Genomic DNA, 19,931 nt, shown 5'->3' with positions numbered 1-19,931 from the left:
AGCATACTATAAACAAAATAAGGTCATTATATTTGTTTTTTAGTTGAGCATTTCTAGGATGCAGCAAATTAGAGAAATTACACTATACTCTAGTTAGAGGGAGAAGGTAAGAGGAAACAAAAAAAAAAGAAGTTACTTGTTGATCAATGGTTTGTTAAAATATAATTTGCATTAACACTAACCAATCCTTTCCCTTTTCTTCTTCATCAGTCCCTTAAACTTCTTTTCATCCTTTTTGATACCTCCTAACTGATACTATTATCTTGACTTGCAAGTTTCTGATGTTTGTGTTCTAGGTTTTTTTAATCAAAGCTGCCCTTAATGTTAATTTTAACTAATGTTAATTTTAACATAAAAATGTCAGATGGGTTACAGCTTGCCTTTGGCTTCACATCCCCTTAGTTTTATCCCTGCCAATGAAAATGAAAAAATTTCTCCTTATAATGATATCCTGAAGTATATGAATATACTAAGAGCTTAAGAAGACTCAATCAAGATAGATTCTAGATTAACCTTAGAACACCAATGTGGCATTCAGAATGATTTCCCTTTATTCTAGAAGAGGACAGTTTACCTTTTTAAAAAGGACAATTTCCTTGCATTCCATCAAAATATTCAGAAATTTAGTCTTAACACCATACCATTCTCAAATTCTAAGATATAAAAAAATTCACTTTCTCACATAGCTTCAGCTTCTGATTTAGAAGAATATTTATTGATATCACCATATAACTCAGGGTTTTTTTTAATATGAAAGTTTCCTGGAATGGAGAAGCATAATATTAATTTCATATTCATACAGGAGCAGCGCTAAATTATTCTCATTGGATCCTAGGCATCAGAAAGTGAATCCAAAAGAAGATAAGCCAAAAAAAAAAAAAGTGTTAATGAAAATGGCTATTGAGAGACACATAGCACTGATCACATGTCTAAACATCTTGAAGAAACAATGATAGAAGAGAATACAACTCTGAATAAGACTGGCATACCTAGTAAGGCTTTAGGCTTATAGATACATACACAGAAAGGTAAAAGCCTGTCCTTTGAAAGCTCTCCAGTAAAGAAACCATTCTCCAGAAGAACTGAATCCACAACCAACAAGATCCAGGAGGTGCTCTGTATAAAGATGGACCTTGAAAATTGTGCTTCCAGCTGAAAAAAATTATCATGTCATTCAGATCTTGCTAATTCTTGGTATATAGAAGTATCCTTTACCAGAGCATTAAGTTCTATTTTTTTAAGAAAAAAATTGTTTATAAGTAAAGGTCTGAAGGTCCATGTAGTAGAAAATATCTTTTGGGATTAAAAAAATGTGGAACTAAGAAGGATTTGCAGAACTTGAAAGTAAAACTAAACATTGGCCTGGACAAAATGAAGATGCCATCCTAGTAGGGGCAGTATTGAATGCTAAACCAGGAGTCAAAAAGTCTCTGAGTTCAAATCTTTCCTGAGACATTATTTGTGTGATCCTAAGTAAATCTATCTGCCTCAATTTCCTCATTTGTAAAAATAGGAATAGAATCCCCTGGCAGGTTGTTGTGAGGATAAAATGTATTAATATTTGTAAAATGCTTTACATAACTTGGGGTGCTATATAAATGAGCTATTTAAAGTAGGGTAATGTGGTTGAAAGCACATTGGTTTTGATGTCAGAAGTCCTAAGTTTATTTCTTAAATTTTATACTTCTGTGTGTACTTATGCAAATCAATCTATCTATTGGATCCTCTTATCTTTAGGAAGAAAGCTTTTTCTTCTTTTTCTTAGGTATAGGAAGAAAGGACTGCATTAGAGATTCCCACCAGATTTTTATGAAACTAAGAAAATTATGCTATCTTAGCCAAGAATATTTTCTGAGTAAAATGTGAATTTGTATTTGTAGTAAGAAAAAATTTCACAAAAAGAAACAACAGAATGTTTTGGAGGATACCTTGCTTCAATAATACTGGTCCAAAACTTACAAACAAAACAATTCCAGGAAGAATCTCAAACCTCTTATCCCTGTTGAGCTCTAAAAAACTAAAAAGAAAGCACTTACTCAGGAATTTCTCTAGCATGATTTTTTTCTGTATCCTAAGTGAGTATTTATGCTTCAATAAAATTAAATTTTAACTCTTGAAATCAGGAAGACCTTTCATGAGTTCAAATTCAACCTCAAACATTGAATAGCTGTGCAATCCTAGGCAAGTCACTTAACCCTGTTTGCTTCAGTTTCTTCATCTATAAAATAAACTAGAAAAGAAAATGGCAAACCATTCCAATATCTCTGCCAAGAAAACCCCAAATGAAGTCTTAAAGAGTCAGACATGACTGCAGCAACTGAACAACAAAATTAAACTTTGAAGCAATGTTATACAATGGAAAGAGAACTGACTCTAGAGATAAAGGACCAGGGGTTAAAACTTGATTTTGCTGCTTACTACATGTGTGAACTTGGGCAAGGCATTTAAACACTCTGGGCCTCAGTTTCCTTACTGGCAAAATGAAGGTGTTGCACTCAGAGGTGACCTCTGAGATTCTTAGGAGTTCTAGTTGTATGATCCTAGATAAAAATTTTGATTCCTCTGCCTTCTAAGAAATTTGCTTATTTGATCTGTTCAACACCCATCATAATATCCAGTATGTCCAGACAATATATTTGGTGAGGGAAAAAAATACCTTGAAAATTGTAATGACATAGCTAATCCTTATTAAATGATTGTTGAAAGCAGAAGTTTAGACTTGTTGATATAGATGTTATGGGGTTGCCATCAGGTTATCACTTGGACCCCATAGCAGTTATCAAATTCTAGTCTGGAGATGGTTGTTATGAGGAAAAGTTGAATCTGCCTTTTCCTGTTTGAGCTTGGGAAATGGGAAAACAAATAGGAGCAGCAGATTATAATAGCACCAACAATCATGCTAATATCATCCTAAACCAATCTAGAGAACCCAATTCTTGGTCTCCCATAGAGCCTTTCTGATTGACTGTAAGGACAACTTTCCCTTCTGCCCCCTTGCCCCAAATCAACTATTTAAAAAGTGAATTCTCTCAAAATTGTTAAGAAAGACACATACACACACACAAAAAAGTGGTGAGGGTATGTAACATATACAATGCTATGCTTTTGTAATTTGCTGTCTATTAAAAAGAGAGCTACATGGTTTCAGGTTTCTCTGATCAATCAAATCACTACAAATATAAAAGTAAAAATTTTCTTATGAAGCTAAAGAACTCATTGTCAGTCACATAATCCTGAAATCACCATGGTATTGCTTAGATATTAAACTTCCATATTAAAGATACTATGTATAATGCCAACTTACTTTTAAAGTTCACTAATATTTTTTTAAAAACTATGATGACAGTATTGGAAGAAAAAAAAAGAAGAAAAATAGAAAAGAAGGAAAATAGGAAGAAAGGGAAGGAAGAGAACAAAGGAAGGAGGAATGGAAAGGAGGAAGAAAAAAAGTAGGAAGAAAGGAAATAGGGAAGTAACAGAGAGAAGGAAGGAAGGAGGGAGGGAGAGGAGGAGAAAGGGAAGAAGGTATCTGTTAAAATCTTGATCATCTTCCAGTATACTTAAGGTATTGACATCACTAATCATTAGCTACAATCTAAACGCTTATTCTTCAAGAATAATTGTAGTACATTTCTCACTTATTTTTGTTTTCTTTTTTTTTTCCTGCTTCTTAAAAACATCTCCCTATAAAAAGAATAGTCAAGAAGATGTGAATGTTATTCTGATTCTGCTATTCACTACATAACTGGGCAAATCACTTGCTCTCTGTGGGCCTCAGTACCTTTATCTATAAAACAATAATTCTCTTCTTCAGCTCTATGACTTTTCTTCAATATTTCCAGTGAAACTCTGTGACTTATGACTTGAACAGGAGTGGTGTGAGGATAAATTGTGGCCAAGGGAGAATGGGGTTAGTCAACTTCCAAACTGACCTTGCTAGTAGTTATATTTATGTGAATAAAGATGAATAGCTTATTTTGTATAGAAGAATTGTACAGTTTCAAAGACCCTTGTTTTTCTCTGTTTTGCATGCCATTTGGTTCCTATCATTGCTCGAGTGAAAGAAAACATTTGAATAACTAAACAAAATGGCTTTCCTCTTTTCATTTTGGGCTAGCTTCTCATTGACAAAAACAGAATCCAATAATAAGTCGTGAGCCCAATTTAAAAAAAAAAAGATTGATGACAGCTTAATTATATTAATTGTACATAAAATGTTACTCTAAGCATCCTATGTGTCTCTCTAGGGGGTTCTAAATCCATATTAGGCTCTATAGTATTTTTTGTGACTTGGAAGACGATGAATGCAAATAAGAATTATCTTGTCACCAAAATGTTTTAAAATTGTTTTTCTCACAACTATGAGATGCAGAATAGCATAATAGGTAGAGAGCTGGCCTAAAAGCCAAAAATTTATGGGCTTAAATCAAACCTTGGACATATATGGGCCATGTGTTGGGTAACTCTCTTAAGAAAGGGATTCTTAATCAAGTATTTATAGGTTCCCTCATCTTAAGAGTTCTGTGAATGGATTTCACTGTTAAATTGGACAGGAGGGGGAGAGGTGGGAAGGACATTTACCTCTTTACTTTTACTGAACTCTAACTAAAATTTAGCATTTTCCTTAATTAGGAATTTTTTTAAAGTTAATATTCTGAGAAGAGTTTATAGACTTCATCAGATTGCCAAAGGAATCAATGATACAAAAATAGTTAAGAACCTCTAAGAATATAAATTGAAAAAAAAAAAAAAAAAAGAAAAGAAAAGAAAGTACAAATCTGCCTTGTTTGAAGGAGTTTCCTTATCCCAGGAATATTCTATTTGAGTGAAATCACATGTCTACTCCCTATCCCTTACAACATTAGAATTTGATATTTCTTTAATAATGATAATAATAGTAATAGTATCAGCCATTTATATAATGCTATAGAGACAGCATCTCAATTTATATACCCAGTCCTGTGAGGTAAGTATTGATGGTATTATTATCCCCATTTTGCAGATAAGAATGCTAAGTCTGAGAGATAAGTGACTTAGGTTCATAATATTTAGAGCTGGAAGGGATACCAATGATCTAGTTTCCCAAGAGGTAGAAGAGGTGAAGTACCTTGTCAAAGGTCATACCAATAGTAAATAGCAGAGCCAAAATTTGAATCTAATTATATTGGTTCCCATCCAATATTACTTCTGCCATAATAGATTTCCACAGGGCCACATGGGTTAATAAGTAGAAGAATTTGAACTGAACCCAAGACTCCTGATTCTAAATTGAGTTTTTTTTCTCATATCATAGATGCCACACCAAAGCCAACATTAAAGAAAAACTATTATATGTGAAATTTCCTAATTTTACATTTCATGTAAATTTGAAAAGTTAATATGCTTTATGTACATTATCTTCAAGGAAATAAGGAATTCTTAAATGTACATTTGAGGAGGCAGCTAGGTGGTGCAGTGGATAGAGCACCAGCCTTGAATTCAGGAGGACCCAGTTCAAATCTGGTCTCAGATACTTAACACTTCCTAGCTGTGTGACCCTGGGCAAATCACTTAACCCCAGCCTCAGGAAAAAAAAAATGCACATTTGAGTTTACATATGGAATATTACCTTCCAGATCACCAATTTGCTGAATGTAAACTAATGACATAATTGGCACATATTAGCCATAATTAAATATGATTATCCTTTTATTTGTATATTCCTCTCAACATTTTGTACACATCACACCTTATAAATTATCAACAAATAACAAGAAAAAAATAGAATTCCTCAATTTTGCAGATATGTCAGATATAACTGCAGAGATGCTAACAGCCTTTGATCCCAACAGAAGTTTTCATTTGATTTAGAAAATTGTTCTCAACAAAATTTAAATGTATCTGCCACAGTTCTTGAAAAAAATCTAACTTAATTTCCCCTTACTTCTTTTTCTCTGAACAGTTATACATTGAAAAAGAAAATAAATCTTTTGTTTTTTGTTGTTTAATTAATTTGATTCTCCCTTATTCTTTATTTTTGTACATTTATTAAGTTTATAATTAATTTATGTGGTTATTAAGTTTATAATTTTAAAAGGAAATAAAATAATTTACTTATAATTCTTTAAATATAATTTTAAAGAAAATAAACAATGAAGGCAAAGAAAGCCTTCTTGGTAAAATCAAAAGCCCAGAATAACTTTTACAACTATTATGTCAATAGGGAAATCAAATTAAATATCTGAGGATATAAAGACTTCTTTATTGCTAGATTTTTTTTTTTTTTAAAGATAGAGGTCATAAAAGAGATACAATCATGCTTAAAGGTATCTGCCCCAGGTCAATCCTTATGCTATTCAAGATCCTTGATTTTGGATTTGAGAGACTCCCTTTTCTCTTATTATCTTATCAGTAACATCCTTCAACAGCTGGCTCCAATAAACCCAGAAGAACAGGGCCCAGAAAAGGTCAGGAGAGTCCTGGTTAGAAAGGTTACTTACCATTTCATCATCACACAAAACAAAAACCAAGAACCAACACATGGTGACCGGATGGCCCCACTCCAGGTGTTTAGAAACTGTCAGATGAAAAGGGATAATGTATCCTCCAGTGGCCTTAAATAGATTTTAATCCTATTGTGCAAGGAAAGAAAGTCTGAGCCCTATCCCAGAGGTCAACCTGGGTCATTTTAATAACTACTCACTAGCAAAGAAAACAAAGGCAAGTATTTCCTCTAAAAAAACAAAAATAAAAAAATAAAATAAACACCACCAACCAAGATGAGTACTCAAGAGGAAAAGCAAATAGGAAGAGCACATTGAGAATACATGATGTTTAATAGTTAATAGACTATGGTTCCATTATCAATATTAGGTTAATTTCTATTTCAACTGAATGACATCTAATTATAGAGAAAAAAACCAAACAAACAAAATCAGTTTATCTTTCCCTACATGGAAGGCTTGATTCTATAATTTCTGAATATGTCTTTTTACATGAAGGAATTCTGGTAAAAAAAAATAATAATCAATGTCTCTGGTTCATTATCTTGCTGTTCTTCTATATACCTAAATCAATGAATACTTTCTGAGTCAGAGATTATCAAGAAAAGTAAATTTATAATCATTCTATTAAAAAACATTCTAATATTCAATCATTCTTTCCAATCTTAACATTTTTTTTCTGGTATGTAGTAATCTAGCTGGAGATAGTGGGGCAAGCACATCATCACTGCTACAGGGAAGGTTAAAGCTTAAACTCACAAATTAAGTTGCAGTAGGACAAGAGCCAACTGAGTATCCACATTAAGACCAGCATCTGTATGGTAAGCCCCCAAGAGTGGAGAGTCATCTGACTGCCAAAGAAAAGGCAAACTAACCCAGATTGGAAATGAAGCTGATCAAAGTTTCCATGTTGATAAGAAAAGGAGTCTGGCTCACAAGTGGCTGTTGTACTTGTGTTATGCAAGCATAATCACCAGCATCATCAGTGTCATCATCGTTTTCCTATTATTCAGCAATCCACATTTCCAATTGAAAAATAAGACTGTTTCTTAACTTGCCATCAATACAAGTGTAGAACAATTTAACATGAATTCATAGCATAACAAATATTCCTTAGTTTTTGAAGTTATCACTCAGCACTCCAATTTATAAGCTAAACATACTCAACTCTCAACTTCCTTTTCATAAATTCCATCTGCAAAACTTTTAGTCATTTCACTGCTTTCTTCTCCAAAGTTCTCTTTAAAGAAGAATATTCCAAGCCAAATTCTAGGAGTAAAAGCTAAAATAGACGGTAGTCTATCTTTCTTGGGTAAAACAACTTGTCTAAAGTCACAAAAGAGATGAATTTTGGACCTATGATTGAAAATTGGGTTTTCTTATGTCAAATCTTCTGTTTTTAACACTATACCATTCTGGTTTCATTATCCTAGAGGTTCCCACCTAAGGGTGGGAGTTTTAAGGATTATCTCTTGGTTTTATGAAGATAATTCTTAGAAACCCTTTTTTCATCTAGACCCCAGTGGTGAAAAATTGAAACAGAGTTATCACTAATTCATATACAAGCATACCTGCAGGCTACATATTGGCTTAATTTAAAAATGTAATATAATCTCTATTGTATTTTTATTTATTTTATTAAATATTTCCCAATCACATTTTAATCTAGTACACTCTATATTGTGGGTTACCTCTGGAATGGAATTTCACAATGAGCAAATTCCTTCTACTAATGCAGATTTACCAAGTATAGTTTTAGGGAATTACCTAGAACAATGAAAAGTTAACTAATACATCCATTGTCAAACACCTAGTATTTATCACAGGCAGAAATTGAACCCATGTCTTCCCAACTCAAATTTGGTTCTCTATACACATTATGTACAACTTTATGTTGCCTCACTTTTTTAGCTGCTAAATCAACTCGTTTTTCTCATTCCTTCATATATTTCCAGCTATCATTTTAATAGTACTTTATTTTTCAAATACATGTAAAGACAGTTTTCAACATTCATTTTTGTAAAACTTCATGTTCCAAATTTTCTCCCTTCCTCCCTTACTTCCCCCTCCCCAAGACAGCAAACGTTGTAATATAGATTTAATATGTGCAATTCTTTAAAACATATTTCCATATTTGTCATGTTGTTCAAAAATCAGATCAAAAGGGAAAAAAGAAAGAAAAAACCAACCAAACAAACAACAGCAACAAGAACAAAAAGATGAAAATATTATGCTTCTATTCATTTTCATAACATAAATCTCTCTCTGGAAGTGTATGGAATTGTCTTGAATCATCCCAGCTAGCATCTTTAGGCTTACAACTCTCAAATAAGTTTCTCAGTCTCTGACTTAGATTATAGTCAAATACTTATATATTTTACTGTAATACTTAATCTCTGAGATCTACCAAATAAATGTTCTTATTATTTAGATCCCAGAATAAATGCAATATATTCATTTGTAAGAGAATATTTAATATTTATTTAATTGATGTGTAAGTTAAAGCCAGTGCTATAACAAGGATGGCAGCAAGTGGGCATGAGAGACTCTTGCAATAAAGGCAAGCATTGCCTTTTTTCCTAACTAGGAGCTCTCCAGCATAAATTCAGGCCCACATCGAGGAAGGAGAAATGTCATTTAATGGAAGAGGCCCCAGGAACTCAGATTCCCATGAGCCTCCTGGTTTTTTGCAGGCTAGGTAGTAGAAATTTAGAAAAGAAAAAGAAGAGGGGTACAGGCACAGAGAAAAGAAGAGGAAGTAAGAGACAGAAGGCAGTCTGTCAAGGTGACCAGCCTCACAGATCAGACATTCCTGGGGTATTCCTGAGCTTCCTTGAGATAAAAAAGTCAAACTTCAGTAAGAATGGACAGAAAGACTGAAGGAGGAAGGGGGAAAGAAGTACATGGAGTGTAATGGCCATGGTGTACCCAAACCCATGAATCCTTGGTAAGTTCAACACTCCTGGAGCCAAGGAAAACAACTAAAACAGATTCCAACCTGCACCCAAGAAGCTTTTACAAATTTCTACAGGCAGACAACACTAAGCTTCTTTACCACTGGGCTCATGACTTCTAAAGGCTCTTCTTTTGCTGATATGCTAAAGGAATTAGGGAGTATCTGAGTAGAATTAGATCATAGTCCTCCTGGAACCTGTTAGGGTTGCACCCATTTGTGTATGAAAGGCAGAATAAGCCTCCAGTTCTAGATTCTTACATGCTTTTTGTTGTTGCTTTCATGTTTTAATTAAATGTTTTTGTTAATGGATTGGTGATTATTGCATAATCAGATATTAGGGTTTTAATAAATGGGGTTTGAACAAGTATCTGCATAAATGATGGTTTTAAACATGTACACTGACCCTCAAAAAGAAGCTAGGCACTCCGGAGACTTTTTAGGAGTCCAAGCTGTTACATTCTAAAAGACTGATGATTTAATTTAGTACAAATTAATGCCAAAGAAAAGAGCATCGATGCTGTAATATTACCAATAAATATATTCAACATGTTGTATAAAAAAAAAAGGATCACATAAAGGGCATAATTCATGTCCTCAAAGTTTTATTATAGCTGTGTTTTTTTCAGTGATTATACCACATTTTGTACAAATTCTATCACTGATTACTTTGGCTTCCCTTCTATTTTAAGGTTGAAATTACAGAGGCCAAAATTTTGCACAACATGTATGAAAGGGTTAATATCTATTGCTATTTTCCCACAAAATGAGTGAGGATGCCCCTCCATGGACAGCTAGGTGGTGCAGTGGGTAGAGTGTGGAGGCTAGAGTCAGAAAAACCTGAATTCAAATCTAACCTCATACATTTAACTAGCTGTGTGATTCTGAGTGTCATTTAACCCTATCCCTTAATTTCTTCTTCTGTAAAATAAGCTAGAGAAGGAAATGCCAAGCCACTTCATTATGTTTACCAAAACAAACAAACAAACAAAAAACAAATAGGGTTACTTAAAGTTGAACATGACTAGAAAACTACTGTCACCACTGCCATTCTTCCCTCCTTCCAAGACCAGAGATTAGTTTAAAGGAGATACATTGACCCAAGACTTAAATGGCCTCTTTTCCCTTCCTGGTCCCCTAAAGAAGAAAAGTCCAAGATCTCTGAATTTTGTTCTTCATTTAAAAATTTTGTTTTATTTTTCATATTAGTGGATTAGTGGCTTTTAATCTTCTTTTCCTTCCCTTTCCCCCAGGCACTGCCCAGGCAAAGAAGCTTGGCCAATAAAGTACTTTTACTTTATTGTATAAGTATTTAAATGACAGAAGATCCTCCAGAAGATCTTTAGGACCTTACCACCAAAGGGTGATAGGCATAATCTAGTAGAATTTCCCCCCTACATGGCTTAGGTCCATCCCTCCTCATTCCCTCTTGCAACGGGGTTAACTTTCCCCCAGAAGGAGACAAAGTGGTCCTAGAACCTTGTTTCCCTAATGTAGCTTTCTGGACCCTAAGGGCACAAAAGTCCCACCTATGTATAGGAGCCCCTCTGACTTAATAGATCACTGAAGTTCACATGAGTAACCATATTTTTGACCATATCCTATGCTAATTACCATTTTGGAGATGAAAGAGACCACCTCCAGATAACTCAGTGCCATCTGTTGCATATCTTTGCAAAGTAAATCTTTTGTTAGTTGTTCAATAACATATAAGTGCCTCATTTCATTCCAGCAATAAATCTGAACTAAGAGAATGCTGGTCATTCTCTATCACTAAGCTAATCTTACAGTACAGAATTACTCCTGTAAAAAAAAATGTTCTATTAATAAAGTCATAATTTAACTAGTACTTATGTAACATTTTAAGATTTGCAAAGCAATAAGAGACTTTGAAAATGTCACAAAAGTCCCAAATTTTGTAACATGATCTTCTAAATTATGGCCTATACTTGTTCCAGAAGGAATTCTGGGTCCTAGAAACCTAAATATTTTCTATATGATAGGAAACTTTCTTGGGAAGAACTAAATGCCTATTGTGTTCATTCAAAGTAATGACAAAAACCTGGCAGCAGGTTCAAGAACATAAAATAATTTAACATTTATTATAAACCTATGTCAATATTAATTTGATATCAGTAACATAATCCTAAAAGCCTGGACAAATGCTACATATATGTTAGGGCTTTACCTTTTTTGTTTAAAAGGATTAATCTTGCATTGTATTGAAGGAGCTACTTTTGATGAAGGAAAGAATCCATCCATTCATTTATTCAATGAAGCAATCACAAAGTAGAGGTAATAATCTAGAGTTGTACCTGGGCTCAATTTAGCAGGCTGTCTTAATATTTCCCTTAGAGGATCATGATAGGGATGGGGAGAGGAGGATAGAGAAAAGAAACAAATTTTAGAGTACTAAATCTATGATCTTTGATCTGAGATTCACATTCACTTGGAAAGGCAAATTCAATAATGTGTAAGTTTATCCACTCTATAAGTGGATGTCACATTCTAATGTTTTTAATAACCACTCCAAATAAAGAGTGTTTTTTTTTTTGAAAGATTCCAATTGCCTCATAGACCAAAGGCATACCACCAAGTCTGACACACAAGGATAGAGGACACTGATATTCATATAGCAATTGTCTGTCCCACTCTTTACTAGTAAATAGGGCTAGACACCAGAAACTGCAGGGACAATCTTGAGACTGTTCTTTGAAAAATGTGATAAGAACTTAGTGATTAACATTGGACCATGGGCAATAATACTTTGTCTAACCATACTTACTATAAAGGAAGGAAAAGCAAAATGAAATGTACCCAAAAATGTTTATGTGTTAGTTCTGAGTCCTTTCAGGCTGTGAAAAACTTCACAGATAATAAAATGTACCACAGCGAGGTCAATCATCTGCCAACAGCAATAAGATCTATAAAATTTCTGAGGTTTTGTCTGGGGCCTTATGTCTATCTGTGGACCAGCTCTGTCTTGATGCTAACCAGTAAACTATGCACTGTTTATTGTTAACATATAGTGAACCACTAGAGCTATTTTGAAATAACATTTGGGGCATGATTTAAACTGACAGAACAAGGAAATTCAGAGTTAAGGCTAAGCTTCAGCTCTGAATTCATGCATTGTGCATAAGGATCACTTTGCATTATGGTATAAAATCAGTAAGATCACCCACAGTCTAGGCCCCTTATAGAACACAGGCACAGTAGTGACTACTTGAGCATTAAAATTCTCTTTGACTTTACATTATTAATACAGATTATGTATTTTAGTTTTTGTTTTAATTTTTTGGTCATTTCTTTTTATGACAATATTTATTATTCTCCTATAGTTGCTTGATTCAGTTTTTCTATTTTTTTAGGAGAAAGAAAAATTAAAACAAAAGGAGGGAAATAGTGAGATGATGGGCCATGAACATGCCTTCAGAAAGTGATAGGCTCAATGTGATAATGTATATAAAGCACTAGGTAAGTCTTCATGTATTGTATTAATGTTAGGTATTATTATTGTTATATTTATGTTGTGTATATATATATATATATATGCAATGCTATATAATATAATACCATTTGGCTACAGTATATTGTATTAAAATAGATGACCCTTATAAGAAGTAGAAATTTTTTAACATATTTATGATCTTGATACTATTATTTTATTTGTGAGCCCCTTTATTTAGGAAGTCCAAGCTCCTTCAGGAACTTAGTGACATAGTATAAACTTAGTATATTTCTTTTATAATCTGTGATATCCCACTTTTCATACTGTTGTCATAGACTTAGATGCTATCTTGAACAGGCCCTAATTTTAAATATATGAAAAAGTGAAATTCATTCATAAACCCATTGCAAAGAAATTCAAACCCAATATTCAGAGCTTTAGATAACTTAAATATTTTTACAACTCAAAACATTCCAAACACCTTTGTGGCCCAAGGGAAACTCTAGTTTTCCCCTTCTCTTGTAGACATGAGTAACACAGAAAAGGGACTTGTTTTTTTGGAGAATTTCCTAAACAAACAAACAAACAAAACCCTGGGAGCCAGCTTTTGCTAGGCAATGAGGGATGAAATCATGGATTGTCCCCTGAAACAAGGAGTATATGGTACCCTTAATTTACTATGCACATTAATTATAACTAGAGGAAAGAACACATGACTGGGAAAGAGTTTTAGGTTTCAGACCAAGCTTGTGCCAATCATTTTGAGGCCTTGAAAAAAGTAAGTTTTCTGTGCACTAATTTTCTCATCTATAAGTTGTGGAAATGAATGAAGCACTTCACCAAAGCACTCTGAATTTTTTCGGAAGGGAAAATGAACAAGGAAAGTGCAAGAATTTATTAATTGGCCATTTCTAAAAATACCATATTCTATTATTTTAGAGATTAGCTACAAACAACAGTTACTTTACTCCTACTTCTAAAACACGTGGGATCCCTATATAGCTAAGACTCAACTCTAGGACAATAATAAACACTGTCATAAAAAAAGGATAAAAAAATTTTTATATGCATTCTCAAATTTGGCCAGCATATAAACTGACGAATCTACTCCTGCAAAGAATTCAAGCAGGATTTCTGAGGGCTATGAATGTGGTTCATGGTAGCCACCATATTGACCACACAATGACCAAAAGTTGGAGGCGACAGAGAGTAGATCAATGTGGTCACTGCTGTGGTTCCCATGGACCACATCTCTTGTCATTAGAAATCCAGCTTAAATACTATATTGAGCACTTGAACAGAGTGGAAGGAGAGAACTTAGCAACCTATCTGGAATCCTAGTCTGAATAAACTAGATGGAGACAAGAATACTCTAATGATTTCACTGCAAGAGTGGATGTCTGATTCCACCTGGCACCCACATTCAGATGGTATATACATTAAAATATTTATTAAACATTTTCAATTAATTGCCAAGCACTGTGCTGACCAGAATACAGATGACTTCTCTGTTCTTCATGACCACTTCCGAAAGTGCACCTTATTTACCTGATAGAACTGGCACTGTGAAAGATACCATGGTTTGTTCTCTAAAATGGCATTTGTTAGTATTTTTAAACTCTGAAAATCTACCAGCTCTAACAGCTGTATAAATACAGTTCTATTCAGTTTTTCCAGCACATATTTACTTACTAGATAGTGGCAATTGTCTAACATATATTTAGATGCTCATTAAAACGTGGACTTTTGACCCCAAATTCTAGCTTCTTCAGAGCTAGTTTATAGTCTTTTTCTTTTCTTTTTTGTTGTATTCTCTGGATGAGGGTTTGAATTTAAGGAAACTAGTTTTCTAGTAAATTGGTATAAGTACAATGGAAATATGTATTTGTTTATAAAGTGCATGTTTCTCTATGTAGGTCCTCTATAACTTGATTTTAGAGCTGAGAACACAATGCACACTTTATCAACACAAAGTCTAAAGAAATGAAAAGCAGAAGGCATATAAAAAGAATGCATTCAATTCCTTCATATTAAACTAGCCTGCTTTCCTAATATTTAAGTGCTCATAGTTGCAACTAACAAAAACTTTTTTTAGGAAGAAAAAAGTACAAGGAATACCTAGATATTTGTTTTATTGACAATACATTTCAACATTTACAAAAATATAGAAATTAACATAAGCACATAGACAAGAGTAGAAGCAACATTCCAAATTATAGTTTGAGATTAACTATTATTTTTGGCAATAAAGAAAAACAAAAGCACAGGCATATGAAATCCACAGAATATCTCAAAAGATCATGTTGGCCAGTACTTTTAACTTCTAAGAGATAAATGATGACTAATAAAATGTTATTAACCTTCACAAATCAATAAAGGGTCATTCACATAGAAAGAAATTGGTTCCCTTGAGTTCAAATATTTCTATGTAACTGATTCCCAAATCTATATATCCTGGCCTACTATCTCCTGTGAGCTTCATCTTCACAGAACCAATTACCAATTAAACACTTCCCACTGGATGTTCAACAAACAATTCCAACTCAGTGTGTCCAAATCAGAAATCATTAGCTTTCTCTTCAAATCCTTTTTATTCATTTCCCAATTACTGTTAAGTAGACTTCGATCCTTCTAGACACTCAATTACAATCTCAGAAACATCCTTGGCTCTCCTTTTTCCTTCATCCCTCATATCCAGTTACTTGACAAGCCCTGTCAATTCTAATTTCACAGCAACTAGTTCCCTTTTCTCATTCTCATACTACAACTTCCCTAGTTCATATATTGTGTAGCCTCTTAATTGACCAAGCTACATCAAGGCCCTCCCTTCTCCAATCCATTTACCACATGGTTGTCAAAGTCATATTCCTACAGGACACATCTGACTATATGATTCCTCTGCTTAAAAAGTGGTTCCCTTTTGCTTCTAAGAAAAATATACAAATTTTTCTGTTTTTGAATTAAAAGCACTTTGCAATTTCCAGGCTAGCTTTGTAGACTTATTCCTTATCCCTTTTATAAATGCTAAGTTCTAACCTAGCAGACTTATTTGCCGTATGTCATCTTCCATTTTCAATGTTCATATCTTTGTACAGGTTGTCTCTCATATCTAAAATGCATTCCCTTCTCACCTCCCTCTCAAGTATTCAGTTCAACTGAATTTTCTTCTGTTGCTTCCCAGTAGAATGTAAACTCTTTGTAGGCAGGGAGTCTATGCCCACCTACAGGGCGGAGTACACACAGTCAGGGGTTGTTGTTTTTGTTTTTGTCTCCCTAGCACTTTACACAGCAGATGCTTAATATATACTTGTTGATCAGCTAACATAAAAAATAAATGTTAAGGAAGATAAGTGAAGATTTTTAAAGAAAACAAGAAAGAAAAAAAAGCTTCACTCAGGGACCTCAAAAAGTTTGAAAGGCACACACAATTTTTATATCTATTACATAAAATGGCAGGGAGTCTGCCCAAGAATAATATTATACTTATCATCCCAAAAAGATTAAAAGTCTGTATTGTATTAGAGACCAACAGGAAAACTGGTACCAGTAGAATTAGTATATTCCTTAGTCTAAACTACCTGAAACTTTTAATTCCTTTTAATATGTTACCAAATTTAAAAAAAAAAAAAAAAAAAAAAAAGTTCCCATAGGTAACAACTCCAAAATTACTAGAATTTAAACATTTTTTAAATTTAAAAAAATTTTAAAGGTTATTTCTTGTAAATACTTTTCTAAGTTTCATTCATCCAATAACATAAAACAACTATCTTCTTTTTCTACAATACCTTGCAAGGCTTATTGTTAATCTAAGGTTTAGGAAGAAGCCACAGTTTTTTAATACATTCCATGGTGGTACACACATTGCTGCTTTGTAAAGCAGATGTGGAAAGATAATCAATCTGGATGCCAACATTTTTTCACAGCCATCTTTTGTTTGTTTGTTTTATTATTTGAGCTCATGTTATTTTGGCTCTGCTTAAGGATTTGTTTAAATGTGGGCAGTGGGTGAAGCAACAGCTGAATGACCTCACCACTAACAACTATGAATTAAAACAATTCTAGCCAATTTGAAAGTGCCTATTAGCTCAAAATTTTTTTAAAAAGTGGGAAGGAGAGTTAAAAACCATAGTTGTTTTTTAAACACCATAAACAATACTTATAAAAATAAATGCATTGGAACCTATTCAGAATCTGCCTGCTTTCTTTAAAGGAACTAGTCTAATTCAGAATCACTTAAACATCTGAGAATGATGAATATACAAATCTGGAAGGAAAAAAAGATAAAATATTAAGCTTAAAACTTCTTAGCCCATATTTACACTGTGAGTATTATTCAAATGACTGAAGATAAACATGTAACAAATAATTCCATCTAATTTAAGAGTTGCATCAAGAAAGAACACACACACACACACACACACACACACACATATATACACATACAAATGACAAAGCAGTACACTAAGAAGTATTAAGACTTCTTACCCCATATTTACATTGGCGGGATGTTGCTCCATACTGGAAACGACACTGCTCATCAGCATCATACACCTGACCTGGGGCCACAGCTGGATAAAGAAAGTCACGCTTGGGAGGCTCATTATCAAGGCAAGTACCACGGCCTGAACTGTTCAACATAAAGGATCAAAGGAAATTAGGTACACTGTGGACTCTTTTAGTGAGAATTATGATACCGCGTACTGAGTTCTTTGTTTTAACATGTTTGAACACATGAAAAATACACTCTACTTGTAAATAATCCCGCAATAGGGTGAAATAGTCCTACTGAAGTTTTATAGTTAGGTGGGAATAAGGGATTCAAATAATCATGTTTTTCCATGACTAATACATATACACAAAGCCTCTTTAGGTAATAATCCCAATATCATATTGTTCTTTAAAACAATGATTTAAAATAATTTTTAGAAACAAGGAAAACATAATTTCATATTTGCACTAAGCCTCTTGTTTGTTTTCAATGAAAACATAGCCACATCTGGTTGCAGAATTAAAAACATGAAATGTGGCAAGTAACAAAAATGTGGTTTGTAACTCTTAACAACTTAATCTATGTAACTCCACTTTAGGCAGAAAAATAGATTCTGTGATCAGACATTCCCATTGGATCTGGAAAAATACCAATAATAAATGGACAGAATGAAAGCATAGGCCAAGAGCCAGAAGTCTCTGCTCAAATGCAGTAGAAGTGTTGAGTCTCTTAGAAATTTCATATTTCAGCTAAGGTCATCAGTGTTGAAAAAAATGAAAACATTCTCCCTTTATAATCTCTGTTTTTCGAAGTATGTCCATCCTCCAACATAATAGCTTAATTTGGTGCAACAAATAACATGAAGGTCATTAAAAACCAGACAGAGTGCCTTCATTTAAAAGGCTTTATTCTTTGCAAAATATAATTGTTCATTTTTATTTAGTCAGTGTGCATAAAATAGGGCAGATGCTTTTTTACTTTCATTTCACATGTGAATAAGTTAGAATTTTTAAAGAATTCCTATGCCAACATTTAAACATTTTTTTCCAACATTCCTGTCAATTGTGCCAACTCTAGTGTTTTTTTTCCAAATCTTTTCCATCTACTTTGCCAAAGGAAAATAATTTCACAAGTAGCAGTTCTACAACTGTTATTTGGGACAGCTCAAATTTTCATTTGTAGATAAGTAAAAAGAAAAACATTTCAAAATATGCATTTAATAAACATTTTATAAATTCATCACATTCAAATTATGTTAAAAATCCATTCACTGATTAGAAAGATTGCAGCAAATTAAAATCAACTGAACCATTTTATTTCTGAGGACATTCAAAGACATCAATGAAAACATACTCCATGTCCATCTCTTTAGACCTTTTGGTCTTTTCTAATTTTTTTCTGACTATAATTTTTTAAAAACTAGTCCAAAAAGAATAATTCAAAAAGGATATCAATCTTGAAATATACTATTCTACAAAGAATCATGGGAAACAGCACAATTATCACATTTTTAAAAGTTGAGCTATTTTTTCACTGGCAAAAGGAAATTTGTTGTTTCCATGAGTTTTTGGGGAATATGGTGTTAACATAGACAGGCTTTTACTATTGGCTAATGCCATAATCTTTCATGTCAGTGCAGAAAGTATCTTTATCTGTGGAGAAAAGAACTTCTTCTCCAGCAACTTAGCAAGTAAAATAGTTCACATTACCATTATATAGAAACACTTATCTCTGATTTTGATATCTTGTTTTAAATATTTCTCCAGAAATTACCTTGTGCCCTGAATAGGTGAGGATTTAGGCTAGCTGTCGGAAAAAGAATACCAATTTCATGCACTTTTTTTTCTCAGCATGATTTTCATGGTGAAAGGCTGGGGCTAGCTTTAAAAATATGTGGCTTCATATCATATTTGCACTTTTATTGTTAGTGAATTCAAAAGTTCAGAACATACTTTGCTTAAAAGGAAGATTCTTGAAAAGAAAATCAAACGTAAAGCATGATGAAAGAACAAATTACCATAAAGTCATCTTCTTGGTTTTCAATGGGAATAGGTTATCTGAATTAATAGTAACACTTTCCTCTCATTTTTAATACTACTTAGAAAATTATCATAACCATAACTCAGGATTATAAAAGATGAACATAAAATACTAACAAAATTTTATAGCATTTTCATGAAGAAACTTTGTAAAAAGATATAATGAAATGTTTAAATGAAGTGTTAAATGTATAATATAACCAAAAAAGGAAAGCACAAGAAAAAAATCATGGAATATATTCATTTTGTGGCTTCCAATTTAGAATCTGTTTGAAAGCCAACTGTTTAATTCCTTTTCACATTGGTTAATGTTACTTTATTTAGCTCTATAAAGAAGGAGGGAGGAAGGGAGGAAAGGAAGAAGGGAGGAAGGGAGGAAGGAAGGGAGGAAGGGAAGGAAGGGAGGAAGGGAGGAAGGAAAGAAGGAAAGAAAGAAGGAAGGAAGGAAGGAAGGAAGGAAGGAAGGAAGGAAGGAAGGAAGGAAGGAAGGAAGGAAGGAAGGAAGGAAGGAAGGAAG

General features: G+C 33.4%; 1 protein-coding gene across 6 annotated transcripts in view; it reads right to left on the bottom strand.

Moving 5' to 3' along the window:
- Positions 1–19,931, bottom strand: part of ADAMTS6 (ADAM metallopeptidase with thrombospondin type 1 motif 6) — a 335,951-nt gene that overhangs the window by 111,452 nt on the left and 204,568 nt on the right. For all 6 annotated transcript variants that reach the window (XR_012484781.1, XM_074282407.1, XM_074282408.1 and 3 more), the window contains one exon: positions 17,372–17,513. Coding sequence is in view for 5 of the 6 variants with exons in the window: in XM_074282407.1 (XP_074138508.1) it covers positions 17,372–17,513 (142 nt within the window). In the remaining variant the exon portion in view is untranslated. The remainder of the gene's footprint in view (positions 1–17,371; positions 17,514–19,931) is intronic.

This window comes from Sminthopsis crassicaudata, chromosome 1 (genome assembly GCF_048593235.1).
Source record: "Sminthopsis crassicaudata isolate SCR6 chromosome 1, ASM4859323v1, whole genome shotgun sequence".
NCBI classification, from domain to species: Eukaryota; Metazoa; Chordata; class Mammalia; order Dasyuromorphia; family Dasyuridae; genus Sminthopsis; species Sminthopsis crassicaudata.
The sequence above is the reverse complement of the archived record's forward strand: the minus strand, read 5'-3'. Positions and strand labels throughout refer to the sequence as shown.